This window comes from Gordionus sp. m RMFG-2023, chromosome 4 (assembly GCF_954871325.1).
Source record: "Gordionus sp. m RMFG-2023 chromosome 4, tfGorSpeb1-WG-v2, whole genome shotgun sequence".
Lineage (NCBI taxonomy): Eukaryota > Metazoa > Nematomorpha > Gordioida > Chordodea > Parachordodidae > Gordionus > Gordionus sp. m RMFG-2023.
Genome location: NC_088778.1, coordinates 29,957,980 through 29,972,031, shown reverse-complemented (window position 1 = coordinate 29,972,031; position 14,052 = coordinate 29,957,980). Strand labels below are relative to the sequence as shown.

At 27.7% G+C, this 14,052-nt stretch overlaps 1 protein-coding gene across 3 annotated transcripts in view; it reads right to left on the bottom strand.

Annotated features, from left to right (window-relative positions):
* The window catches only part of LOC135927777 (uncharacterized), an 88,491-nt gene extending 74,965 nt beyond the window's left edge, over positions 1-13,526 (bottom strand). For 2 of the 3 annotated variants that reach the window (XM_065463955.1, XM_065463956.1), the window contains exons 1-5: positions 13,421-13,526; positions 5,115-5,345; positions 4,132-4,260; positions 2,784-3,048; positions 721-785 (exon numbers count right to left, since the gene is read on the bottom strand). In XM_065463955.1, the coding sequence (XP_065320027.1) occupies positions 721-785; positions 2,784-3,048; positions 4,132-4,260; positions 5,115-5,345; positions 13,421-13,496 (766 nt within the window). In that variant the 5' untranslated portion in view covers positions 13,497-13,526. The remainder of the gene's footprint in view (positions 1-720; positions 786-2,783; positions 3,049-4,131; positions 4,261-5,114; positions 5,346-13,420) is intronic. The other variant, XM_065463957.1, reaches the window with a different exon arrangement.
* Positions 13,527-14,052: the final 526 nt, after the last annotated feature.

Here is a 14,052-nt window from a genome sequence, read left to right as displayed (position 1 = left end):
TTTCCATATATCTCAAAAAAACATGCAAAATAAACTTTAAACGCCTGGCCGTAAAAATCATCAAGAATAAAAATTCTGAGCTGAGCAGAGCCAAAATCCCAGGCTGGACTTGATAAAGATCTTCTTTTTTTTAAAAAAAACCCCCTTCTGGTCCGGATCCGAAAATAAATTGATTTTAAAATTAGGATCGGGAATAAAATTTTTCATCTCTGCAGATCCCTGGCGGAGTCGTGTAAAAACAGCCCGACTCATGCGGATAATTTAGTTGTAAAAGTCTAGTTCGACTTGACTAAATTTTATTAATCGAATCAAGTCGATAGATTTTTTTTTATAGTTTAAATCTTAACTGAACCTGAAAATTAACTTTATCAATATGTTAAAGGTTTATTCATTAGGACATGTCTATCACGATTTTAAAAGTCAAATGTGCATCAAAAGCTTTAATCGGGGAAATTATCACGAAGAAGATAAATAAAATGAAGATATATTTAAACATATATTTTTTATAGAAGTAACTCTAAAAAATGTCATCAGTTACCTTTGTCGTTACATTCATAAAAGTATCTAGTAGCAGTTTTTTTTTTGCAAAAAATGTGACTTAGTGACCGGTAAATAGTTAATTTAATAACACTTATATTAAAAAAATTTGGATTAATTATTGATTTTAAGGTTAAAAAAATAAGAAGAATCAGAATATAAGAACAAAATTTTAAATCTTACCCGCCTCATCTGAATTGCAATTAGCTGGTGACGTTAAGTTAGATTCAATTCGCCGGACATCCTTCCTTTTTGATTATATTTTTTTAAAAAACAAATGCATATATAATAAACTTCTAAAATTCTTAGCAAAAGGAACAAGGCAGCAGACATCATATAAGATTAGAATCTATAATAAAGTCTCTATACCCAGATTTTACTTTGATGGAAAAGAAATATTACCTAAATAACGCGTGTTCATTTAAACTAGTAATGGGGGGAAAAATAACACATCTAAGGAAAGATTACCCCATAAAAAAGGCCCTAACTTAGAAAAAAACCGCCAAAATTTGAAGGAAAAAAGAATCCTAAAAATAAATTTCCCCAAAAATTGGGTAAGGGAAAAAGAATTTTTTTAAAAAGGATAGAGAGATATGAGTTAGGCCTGATGTGTAGTAAACGCGTCATGTTCACGCCGTGCGTTATTTACAAAATCAAAACCATTAAATAGGCATAATATGAAAAACATATGTTATGACGTATATTTCAAGCATTTCCAACCCTATGTAGAATTACTTGTGATTTCGATAGCGTTAACTAACGTAAGGCTTAAATATAACGCGTTTACTATAGATTCAGCCTTAGCGATAATATATATAGGTCCCACGGGAGCAAATATTTTCTGAGACCACCGCACTACGATTTATAATTTTATTTAATTTTTTTTTTTACAAATTTCGATTTTAAGACTGAATGTCCTAAATAATTTTTGTATAAGATAAGTGATGGTATTTCATTTTAAGTTATTTTATTTTATAAAAGTAACTGTTTAAAGCATCACTAAAATGTAACCAGTGACTTTTATATTAATTATTCACTATTATAGTAAATTCTTGAATATTTTGAATAAAAATAACGGTTATTCTAAATTTTACTTACCCTGCGGAGGTCTCTAAGCTAGGCGCTTTGGACCCCCCCCCACCATTTTTACCCTACCCTTTTAAAATTAGCACCAATTTAGAAAAATGGATAAGCGTCCTATTTTTTTCATTTAAAATTCTCCATTTTAAGTAATCAGCATAGCTATTTTAAATAACTTTCTTACCAAATTTTGTAATATTTTAAATAAAATTATTATTTTTTTTTTTTACTAGTGGCATAACAATTGCCTTTCCTTCGCCTTAAGCAAAAATAAAATGGTAAAAAATTATAAATGAAATAAAGGTATATAATCTATGATTATATTTTTTTAAATTATTATATTATTAGATGTTTCTACACTCGTTTCTAATGAACAAGGACAAATATCAAACTTTAGACCCTATTCGAAAATGTTGAAATTTATTCATTAACAATTAAAATCAATACCAATTTAAACTAATATCGTACAATATAAAGTAAATAAGTATTTAAACCTAATCAATAGTTCGAAATATGATAGTATTGCAATGGTATTGTAAGCCAGCCCTTACAACACAGAAGTCTTGATAAACACAATTACGGGCAAACTAATTGTCATTTTAAATAAACATGCTACATATGTTTTATGACACTGATACTATATTTTGATTCCCGAATTTATAACACATTAATATACACGCATAATTATATAAAAGGCATTTCCCTCAATGAAGCACATGTAGTCGAAATCTTTTTGATCTTCCCTTCCAACAGTTATTTTTTTACTATATTTATTAATATATATATATAAATATACATGGTATTTATTGGTCATTATTCAATTCATAGTCGTTTTTGAATAGGCCTAATATGTAGCATATTGATCTATTAAACATGAAATCGAATTGATTATCCTTTAGCGGAATATTTATCAATGTTTTATTATTTGAACATACATTATTTGGTTAGTTTTACCATCATCCCCAAACATTGGTTCGTAAAATTTAACTCGAACTATCGTAGAGATTTTATTTCAAGACTAATTCTATATAAAAAAAAAATTGAACCTACGTGGGGATAGAAAATGGAGACATGTAGGTTTTATAAATTAAAAAACTTTACCATTAAACCCAGGATAGCCATTACATTCTTTTATTATACAGAATACGATTTGGATTATATTTTACTTTAGAAGGTAATTTTCGTTATTATCAATCGCATCTAAAGATGAAACGAAATGCTCATTCGTGTTCCCCTGTCTTGATTCCGGTGATGAAGGCGAGTTGAACTTACGCTTGGATAGTAATCTCTTAAGACTTCGGTAAGAACTTTGTTCAAAAAACTTATTTGGTTTGAGGCGGCTCAAATGTAGTCTATCGTGACGATTTTTATATTTATCCAGCAACAATGAGCGCTTGAAAATTCTGAGGCTCTTGGAGAAAGACTTGCTCCCTTTTCAAAGATTGTTTTGTAAAAAAATTTTAAAATATTTTTAAATATGGGTAGTAAAACTATATAATTGTTTACACTGAGTCTTGATATATATATATAAAAAAAATATTCAATAAAATATACATCATAATTAATATAATATCTGCAAAAATTTTATATGGAGAACTGAAAATAAATTATTAATGAAAAGAACTTTTGTTATAGAATATAATATGTTAGAAATCAAACTGTTTCGTTTTGATATTAACAATTGTATATAAAATTTTATCTGATCGGATAAACATTTTAGAAATATTCATTATATTAATAATAAATTATTTATGGTAAAGAATTTGTTAAAAAAGCAAAAAAAAAAATTGTGTTTTTGTTTTTCCTCGAGCCCTAAATAGTTGTTTCAACATAATTTATCGAATGGGTCTAAACGATTTCTAATGCTGTACTTTAATTATACCTTATTACGATATATACCCTTTAAATCATCTTTTATATTATTTATTTAAAACTCTCTTTTGGAACGTTTATCTTATAAACATATATTCCTTATAACTTAAAACAAAATGTGTAATATTTTTTAAATTTATTTGAAAAAAAAAAAAACTATATAAAAAATTGCTATGGATTAAGAGTTATTTGAAATTTAAGAAAAAAAAATATTCAGGCCCGGCCCGGATTTTTTCAAAATATATTATATTTATTTTTGATTTTTATAGCTGTTAATGGCGATTTCAAATATTTGGTTTTAAAATATAGGGCCCGGCCCGGTATACTTTTTAGAAATTAAAATACGGCCCGGGCTTAGAACCAGGCCTGCAGGTCTCTGATATATATTATACTAAAACAATCAAAATCTTATTAAACTCGATATTTTGTTCTAATAATTCACTTTTATATACCTAAAAAAGAGCTTTGAAGTTCGTAAAATGTATCATTTCAAAATTTTTCCAGTATTATATATATCTTCTTTTTTTTTCAATATGGGTTAAATAATTTTTAAAATTATAATTTTATAGGTTTGAAATGTATTTTTCAACTTTTAAATTATAATAATATATTCAAAAAAAAATCTATATATAATTTATATACTGGTCATCTTTTTAGAATCCTCCGAGTACATTGGGCACCCGACCTCTTTAAAATTGAGCACGTATATGTAAATTAAGCCCGACGTATTTCTTATGGGAACGACCAATAGATTGAAATATCCAATGTCGCCTGTGATTATTATTTTTTGTATGTATAATTATGTTCTTTTAAAATGAACATCTATAGAAATCGTCAAAACATGACCTATATCATTATTATCTATTATTACTATTTGCCCAATGTAACGAGGCTTAAAGTAATTTAATTATCTAACATATGGCAAAATACTATATAGTCTTTTCTAAGAATCGATAAAAACATTCAGGCTACGTTCTGATTCGTCTTATTTATTTTTTTTAAATTCTGAATAGCCGAGTAAATAGTGATTTATAGACCTATAAAATATAAGAGCAAGTATACACTTCAAGTGTATTTTTAATATCATATCATCACCCATAAACTATTAAATAGTGATTTATAGACTTAGCAAGTACACTTTAAGTGTATTTTAGAGATATCATCACCTATATAGATGACTAAATAGTGATTTATAGACTATAAAATAGAGCCAATATACACTTCAAGTGTATTTTAAAAGATATCATCAACCATATAGCCGACTAAATACTGATTTATAGACTATAAAACATAGGAACATGTAGACATTTCAAGTGTATTTTAAAGATATCATCACCTGCATAGTCGTCTATAGTGTTTTATAGACACAGCAAGTTTACATTAAGCGTATTTTTAAAGATGTCATCATCTATATAGCCGACTAAATAGTGATTTATAGATTTATGGACTATAAAACATAGGAGCAAGTTACAAGTGTATTTTTAAAAGATATCATCACCATATGTCAGAATCTTTATTCTAAAAGCTCATTTTCTGAATAGAACTCAGAACCAAAATTAAAACGAGATAAGACGTTAGCCAAACCCATTTTTCGTAAAATTTGTATATTATGTTTATTTATAAACCTGTTTTTTTGTAAAAATAGGCATCGACGTGCTTGTTGATACCCTTGATTAAGGCGTTTTCGATCTCCAATTTTGCCAAGGTCGACGTCATTTCCCCGAATAGAAAATGGCAAAGACTAGATTTTCGCATGACTTGCCCTCTCGAATACCCGAAAATGGAGGAAAAGGCATCGCTAATAAAAATGACGGGAAAATCTTTGACCCTCGCGTTACTGATCAAAAAAGATCTGCCTATTTTTTTTAGTTATAAAAAATTAAAGATATTTTTTTTTGAAATCTTATCGGAATTATTATCATGCCTTTCTTATCACATTCTCTTTCCTTATTAAATAGGAGGTTAATATAATCATATAAAACAAAAATGTTCTAATAGGTTTCTGGTCATGGTATGAATCTTAGGGTAAAATTATTTTATTAGGTTGGAAGGGGAAATGGAGATAAAATATCGCGGTCTTAGGGTCATCGTGGATCTTTGCCTCGTTCACCAGAAAATATTTAGTTATCTATGGATATATATATATATGTGTCGTATTGGCAATCCACGGGGAATTCGTGATTTCTCAATTTTAAAATCATTTATTGAGGGTGATTTTTTTTATGTTTAACAGATACAAATTCGTTGGAAATATCTTCTAAAAATATCTATAATACCTACTTAGCCTGTGAATATCAGAAAAACTTTCGCCATCAAATTATGTGTTTACTTTAATTTATTATGAAATATATATATATACATATAAATTAATATGTGCGAAAATTCGCAGTGCTTATACACTTTTTCATTTCTGCGATGTAATGTCCGATCAAATTTGTAATCATCCAAAAGTAGAAAATGGCCCCTCGATAAAATGATTTAAAAGATTTGTAATCCCAAATCCTTATCCCAATTCAAGTTTTTTTTAAAAAATTATTATTAATTATTATAATTGATTGCATTCTCGTGGCAAAATTACACGATAAAAGTTTTTATCTTTTATGTATATGTATAGTACAAATAATTAATTAATATTTCAAATTTTTCGAATAAAATTTATCGATCATTTTATAAAAAAATAAAATAAAATATAATCAAAAGATAATTTTACAAAATAAATTAAATTGATTGATGATTTAAAAATTAAATTTCTCCCCATTATCGAATAATTTTCCAATTTTTATTTTTTGTTTTGATGTTAATGATAATTGACATATAATCAGTTTGCTTATTTTTGGACTAAAAAATATAATGATTTTATAGATATTATATATAGCAGATTTTTGAATTAATTTTTTTTTTATAAATATAACATATATTTTATAATTGAATTGAAAGGCGTATAAACTTAGTGTTGTTAAACGACTCGTTTTGAGCTGTTTTCGAAAAACGGCAATTTCGATATTTCATCCAGAAAAATATGACGCGATCTTCAAGATTTTGCTCATATAAGGAACAAAGGTTCTAGACATATATTATCGAAATCTCGAAGCTTAGACATGAGTTAGCCATTTTAAAAAATCGGCTCAAAATAAGCTGTTTAACAAACACTAGTTTAAACTTCCACGCGCAACTCTCCGTTTCCTCAAAATTTATCTAAATCTATATGCCTAAGTAAGTGTAAAATATCATGTTATAATGGAAAAACTCAAAAGAAAAAATGAAAGAAGGAAGGAAGGAAGGAAGGAAGGGAAGGAAGGAAGGAAGGAAGGAGAGGAAGGAAGGAAGGAAGGAAGGAAGGAAGGAAGGAAGGAAGGAAGGAAGGAGAGGAAGGAAGGAAGGAAGGAAGGAAGGAAGGAAGGAAGGAAGGAAGGAAGGAAAGAAAGAAGGAAAGAAAGAAAGAAAGAAAGAAAGAAAGAAAGAAAGAAAGATGAATTTTAACAATTTATTTATAATTCTCTCTCATGCTTCAAGGTTGTCGGGGATATATAATAAATATATTAAATATTTTTATATATAATCAAGATACATGACAAGATATTTAAAAAATGAACATTTTCAATAATAATTATTATGCGGATAGAGTTCCCGTTTTTTTTACTAATAAAAAATAAAAAACTTTAAAACATTTATAATAAAATGTAACATGTTACCAAATATATAATATATATATTTTATAAATTAAATTAGTAATAAAAATATCAATTTAATTTGCTAGTAATTTGTGATAAAGCGAAAAGCAAAAAAACAGGGTAGATTAGATATGATTTATAAGTTCCGACAATTAATAAGTTAGTTTTTTATAAAGAACTATTTAACTTTAAAGTATGATTTATTTGAATTAGTTTGTAAAAAAAAAAAAATTAAAGCTATAAGTTGAAAATAGAAATTATTAACAAAATGTATCTTTTCCTAAATAATTTTTTATTTTTTTAAAAAAATAAAATAATTATTTCTCATTAAAATTTTTGGCCTATTTTTAGTAAGAAATAAATAAATTTATAAATTATTATATAGAAATAATGTGATATTGTACAGTGTTGTTAAACGGATAACCCAATATTAGCCAAAAAATATCGCAACTCTGGAGATTTTGCTCAGAGATGGCCGAATGATTTGGACAACTATTAACGGAAATTTCAAGGTTTTTGCGTAATATTATTTTGGCTAAATTCTTGATTTTATATTGGCTAAATTGAGCCGTTTAACAACACTTGTGCAGAGCTTGCCCAAAATTTTGAATAAAAAATCTTTGACGAATGACATCATGAAATTTTTTTTTAAGCATTTCATAATTCTGATAATGTGTATGAGTTTTACTTCCATAAACAAAGAAAATTTAAACTTTGAGACCACTGAGGTTAGGGGTCGGGGAAAGGGGTATAATAAAATCACGTGTTTACTTTCGCTAATTTCGTAAAATTTGCATAAAATAGAATTTGAAAATATTTTATTTTAATGGTCGCGTTGAAGGATGTAGGCAGAAGGTGTATCGAGACGATGTATCTTCCTTAACCCTAGTAAAATTAGACAGTTACAGTGTCCACATCAGCGAGGGGTTCGAGGGAATAGTATCTATTTGCCTCTATATATATATGTAGAGGGTAGGCTCCTATGGGGTAGGACGTAAGTAGTGTTTTAATGCATAGGGAATAAATCTAGGTATTTTGTTATCTACTTCTTTTTCCTTCTAGAAGGGGCTGCAGACACTTATGGTTAATTCACAGAGCTAGTGTATAATTTTATTGACAGTAAGTGAAAAGTATTTGATTAATTATATTGGCTTTGCTGGCACTAACTTGCATTGAAAGTAATAGCGTCTACTTGATAGGATTTTCACTGGATGTAAACCCTCCTAAAAACCTATGCCTACCTCCCTAAAAACCTATGCCTACTCCTTAATTTCGCCACATTCGGTGGATTTTACATTGTTAATTACTCCCTTTTAATTAAAATGCTACTCATAGATTTCAAGCAGAATAGCTAAAATTATTTTAGATCTACTACCATCTATCAAAATATTGTGAATATAAAAGTTATTTTTTAAAACATAGATTCAATTAAAAATCCACAATTACAATAAATGCATTATTGTAGTATATATTGTTTAGCATCAATATGAGTTTTCTAAGAATGTCTAACCCTTTTAAATAGCAGAAAGTTTTATATGGGAAGTAATAACTATGATTGTATGCAATATATAGATTTGGTTGATGATTAGCAATATCATTGAATTATAATAACTCTATAATAAAAAAGTATTATTTTTTACAGCAATATATTTCGCCCTATTTCATCTAAAAATTTAATATATACCCCCCCCCCCCTCCCCCACAATAAATTTATCCAACCCCCCTTAAAGGCGTCTACCCCCTAACCCCCTTAAAAAATAAGGATGCAAACTGTTCCTACCTAACCTCCCCCCTGCTTATGTAAACGCTAGATCCGAAGTATTTAGAATACAAAAAAACGATTACGTCAGCCGTTTCTTTCCTTCCTTCCTTCCTTCCTTCCTTCCTTCCTTCCTTCCTTCCCTCCTTCCCTCCTTCCCTCCTTCCCTCCTTCCCTCTTTTCAAAAAATCAGATATAAATTAACTCACTCCTCTCAAAGCTTAGATGGATTTTATATGGCAATAACCTTGTTGAGCTTCTATACTATTTTTATATATTTTATAAACGAAGAAAAATGGCGCTAAATATTTTAATTTGACGAATTACATCCTTTTACTTATTATAAAAAAAGATAAAAACCCATATTGTTCACAACTACAAAAAAAACCTGGGAAATCCAAATAAGGAACATGAATAAAAATGTCACCTTATCAATGTTACAACTAGTGTTGTTAAACGGTTTGTTTTTAGCCGATTTTTAAAAACGGCTAACTAAATATTATAGCCAAAAAAATATTGGCCATGCCCTAGATATTTCTCTATTAGATTTCTAAACCTTGGTGCCATCTATGAGCAAAATCTTCAGGCCTGCGTAACATTTTTCTGGATAAAATATTGAGTTAGCCGTATTTAAAAATCGGCCCAAATCGAGCCGTTTAACAACACTAGTTGCAACAACAACTCATAGATTTGTATTTTGGAAGAAGAAGGGGAAAAAAAATCAGAACTCCTTGGACGATTTAAGCATTGATTTTAAATAATAAAATAGACATGAGCCATTATATTTTACTCCGCGAGGAAAAAAAAATTATGTCCTTTATTGAGCAGATTTAAAGCAATATTACGAAGTATAAACTATAATTTATCGTCAATAGACCATTAGAAGATAAAGATAGTGTTGTTAAATGATTCGATTTTAAGTTGATTTTTACGGCTAGCATAATATTTTAGCCAGAAAAATATTGGCTAAGCTTTGAGATTTAGCTAATAGATGTGCCCAAAACATTTGGCGACTATGAAACAAGATCTTCAGGCTTGCTTAATATTTCTCTAGATAAAATATTTCTTCTTTTTTTAAAAAAAGGTTCGATTCGAGCCGTTTAACAACATTCGTTAGGGACAGACATTCAAACGTTGAGAGGAAGGAAAATGTAGAACCAGCTATCATTAGAAATACAGCAGAGGTGGAATATGTTAGAGATGTCTTTATAATATTCATATTGTGTACACTTATCATGATGTATTTTCTTTATAAAAGAACAAAATGAATATTGTATTCCGTTGTAGTAATCAAGGAGACAGCTGGAAATCTCCACTTAAAATTTGCAAATTTTAGTGGATATAGTTTTATGTAATAAAAAATATACCCCCCCCCCCCCCCCACCTATCTGAAAAATCGGGCCTAATAACCCTTCAATTAAAATTTATGAGAAGCCATTCAAACTCCCAAGAGAATCTAAGATATGTTAAAGCGAACAGAGACCTTCATGAGCCTTAGTTTGTTGACCAAGCCCGACACCAGGCCCCTAAAAAAATTATCTTAGGCCCGTCCCGGCCCGGCCCACATCTAATATTTAAAAAGAAAATTCTCAAGTTCCATAATAAGTTTCACAAAAAAATTTCTTAAGCCCGGCCGTATACTCATATCCAAAATTTTAATTTATTGTATTTAAATATAAATAAACAATAGTTAAGTGAATTTAGGCAATCATTTTGTTTACAATACCGAAATTTATAAATATTAGAAGAAGGAAAAAAAATTTATAACTCCCAAAATAAAATATGATTTAATAATGATACATTTCTATATATTCCATTATTCTTTTGAATATGGTTGAACCCAAATAAATTGCCGTTGTAACAACCGATTTATTTAAATATTCATAACTACATGACCTGTCAGATTTGAAAGATCATAATAAAACTCCTTACAGTTTTTAAATATATTTCATATAATCAAAAAATCTCTTTCAAGTTGAATATTCTTTGAGTTTCAACTATTATCTTTTCATTTTATTATACAACATTACCCCCCCCCCACCCCCTCTTCATTTTCCCCCTCTTATGACATATAAATTTGACATGACACTTACGACTTCTACCATTTTTTTTTATCATTATATTTTAAAAAAAATTATTTTAGTCTTTTTTGCTTTTTTTGGGAATAAATTACGTGATGTATACTATACTGGTAGAAATTAATATAATATATTCAATTGTTTTCAATTTAATTATTCATTGTCTTATTGCTTTTCGATTTTAAAACGGGGTAGGGAGGGGGATGTTTTAGCTCACCTGACGGAAAGTGCTGTTAGGGTCGGTCTCGAGTCGGGTTGGACCTATGTGTGCTTAGGTTAGAGTCGAGCTCGGACAAATTTTTTTTAAAATTCTAGTTCCGACCGTGAAAACCACCTTTGCAAACCTCTATTCGTGTATATTAACGTATATATCTCGCAAATTTTAGAGTAATTTTTCTTAACTTATCGCAATTCTTAATCCATCTCCTAAAAGAATTTTATTTTTAAAAATGTAGAATTCTGATGATCAGAATTAAAATGACAAAATAAATGGTAAATTCCCGAAATAATTTTTTTTCTTATGACCTATCTTATATTACGTTTTGATGAGAATGACATTTTATATTTTATCGTTGAATTTATTTTTAAAGTCTAAATATTTTATTTTATAAGAATGAAATAATAATAATAATATAATACCTTTAAAAAAATGCTTAAAAAAGCTTTAATTTTTATTTAAAATAAAAATAATTTGTATTTGGTTTTAATGACGTTAATTGACTCGAAAATGAAATATTTTATCATGCATATAATTTTTTTTCTAGTCGCAATCCGTGATTTTTTCAATTTTGTTTATTCAATGGGGAATCCAAAAAAAAAATGGTTTTTTATTTAAAAAAAAATTAATCATAAATTTGGCAATTATATAAAAAAAAACTTACAAAATTATTACAAATTGGAATGATATTAATGTAATTTTTTTTTAATATCAATAATTTTTATCTTTTTAATGATCAATGTCCATTTATACAGATATAATATTTTCTATTAACTAATGTTATCAGAGGATTTCATGGATCCACGTTTTGTAAAGTAAAAAAAAATGAGAATCGATTGGTCAATTTTTTCCGACCCCTTTTGAAATTTGATATATTTATTATTATTTACTTAATTTAACATAAGATAAAATAGAAATATCACAAATTGAACAAAAATCTCATATTTTTTTTTATTTTTTAAAAAAATATATATTATAGAGATCTAAATCTCGACCCGGTCCGCCTCCGCCTTGTTAAAAATTTTTGGCGCAAGTTGCCCGACCCCTTAAATTTTTTTTTTGCCAGACCATTATATTTTTGGACATACCACCTCAATTTCCAAAAAATTTTCAATTTCCTACTTCTTTTGCTTTTTGTATATTATATTATATTAATTAGAATAATTCTAATTTAATTTAAATTAGGGGATCAGGTGAAAAAAGATATTTTTTGCGTTTCCTGTTTCGGCAGAAATAAAACTAAGTTCCGGTCCATGTTTCGAAACTTTCGGTATGCGTTCTATAAATGTCTAATTTTATTTCTACTTTTAGTGCGCACAAATTGAACCTTTTAACGCAAGCGTTTCAAAAACGCAAATAAAAAAAACGTAAACACAGCTATGTTTAAATTGGAGCGTTAACTTTTATTATTTTTCTCAATATGAAAGGTCTAAATTCTAAACCGAAAAATAAGGCTTGCCCTATATTTAATTAGCAAATCGTTTTTGTAATATCATAATTCTGTAAGCTAAAAATCTTATTGTATCTAATAGATGTTGTATCCATGCTTTAAAAATTTAAAAAACGTTTCAAAAAAACACAAGATATTTTGTTTTTTTTAAAAATAAATAATTTAAAATGCTAACGAATGCATTTGAAATGCATTATTTGCGTATTTAAGGGTTGCGTTGAAAAGTCCGATTTGTGCGTATTATTATATACGAAATTTTACATCCCCCACTTAGTAATAATTAAGGAATTTTATCATTTATATTTGTGCCGATGGTGTTAAAATTGAATTTTAGCATCGAAAAACATCTCTTCGAGCACTAACATAGTGAACAATATTATCCATTGAAATTTAAAAACCTTTTTTTAATTATTATTATGAAACACTTAAAATTATTTTAAATTGTTCTGGGAACGCGTTCCATATTTTTTTTCTCAAGTTTGTTTTCCATGTCCCTGATTTAAATAGCTCCCAAACAATTGGGAGTCATTAATTTTGAACTTTCTTCCTCCCTCCCTTCCTTCCTTCCTTCCTTCCTTCCTTCCTTCCTTCCTTCCTTCCTTCCTTCCTTCCTTCCTTCCTTCCTTCCTTCCTTCCTTCCTTCCTTCCTTCCTTCCTTCCTTCCTTCCTTCCTTCCTTCCTTCCTTCCTTCCTTCCTTCCTTCCTTCTTCTTCCTTCCTTCAATATTGAAAATAAATAAATATTTATTTTTTTTACCTTGGCTATTAAACTTTTTGATCAATGTGTTCAAGAAAGTGTTTTGCAAATCAGAGTTACCCCTCTTCATAAACATATTTAAAAAAAATTTTTTTTTATATAGGAATATAATTATCCAATTTATAAATATTTGATTTTTGACGAAAAGATAAATAATAATAAAACAAAAACAAAAGAAAATGATTTTTGCAAAATATAAAATAAGATTAAAATGTTAAATCTTAAATGATATTTAATGTTATAAATTTTAATATATTTTTTTTTTTAAAATACCAATAAATTGATAAATAAGATTGTTATCAAAACTCTAATTTATTTTTATTTTTTTGTTTGAATTGGCTATTTTCTTTTTAGTAATTTATAATTTATATATTATTTCTTAAAAATCATCCTTGGAAATTAATTTAATTATTATAATATATTCTTTTATATTATTTTCTTTCATAATATAAATTATAAAAATTAAAAAAATAAATCTTTTTAAAAACAAATTTAAAAGTTTTAAATATTATAATGAGATTTGTTTAATTTAGCTAGGCAAATTTATACAGGTGTAATGGTATACTGAAGTACTCTGGTTTACTCTCTAACATTACAAACGCAATTGCGATTTTTGCATTATAAAGATGAGC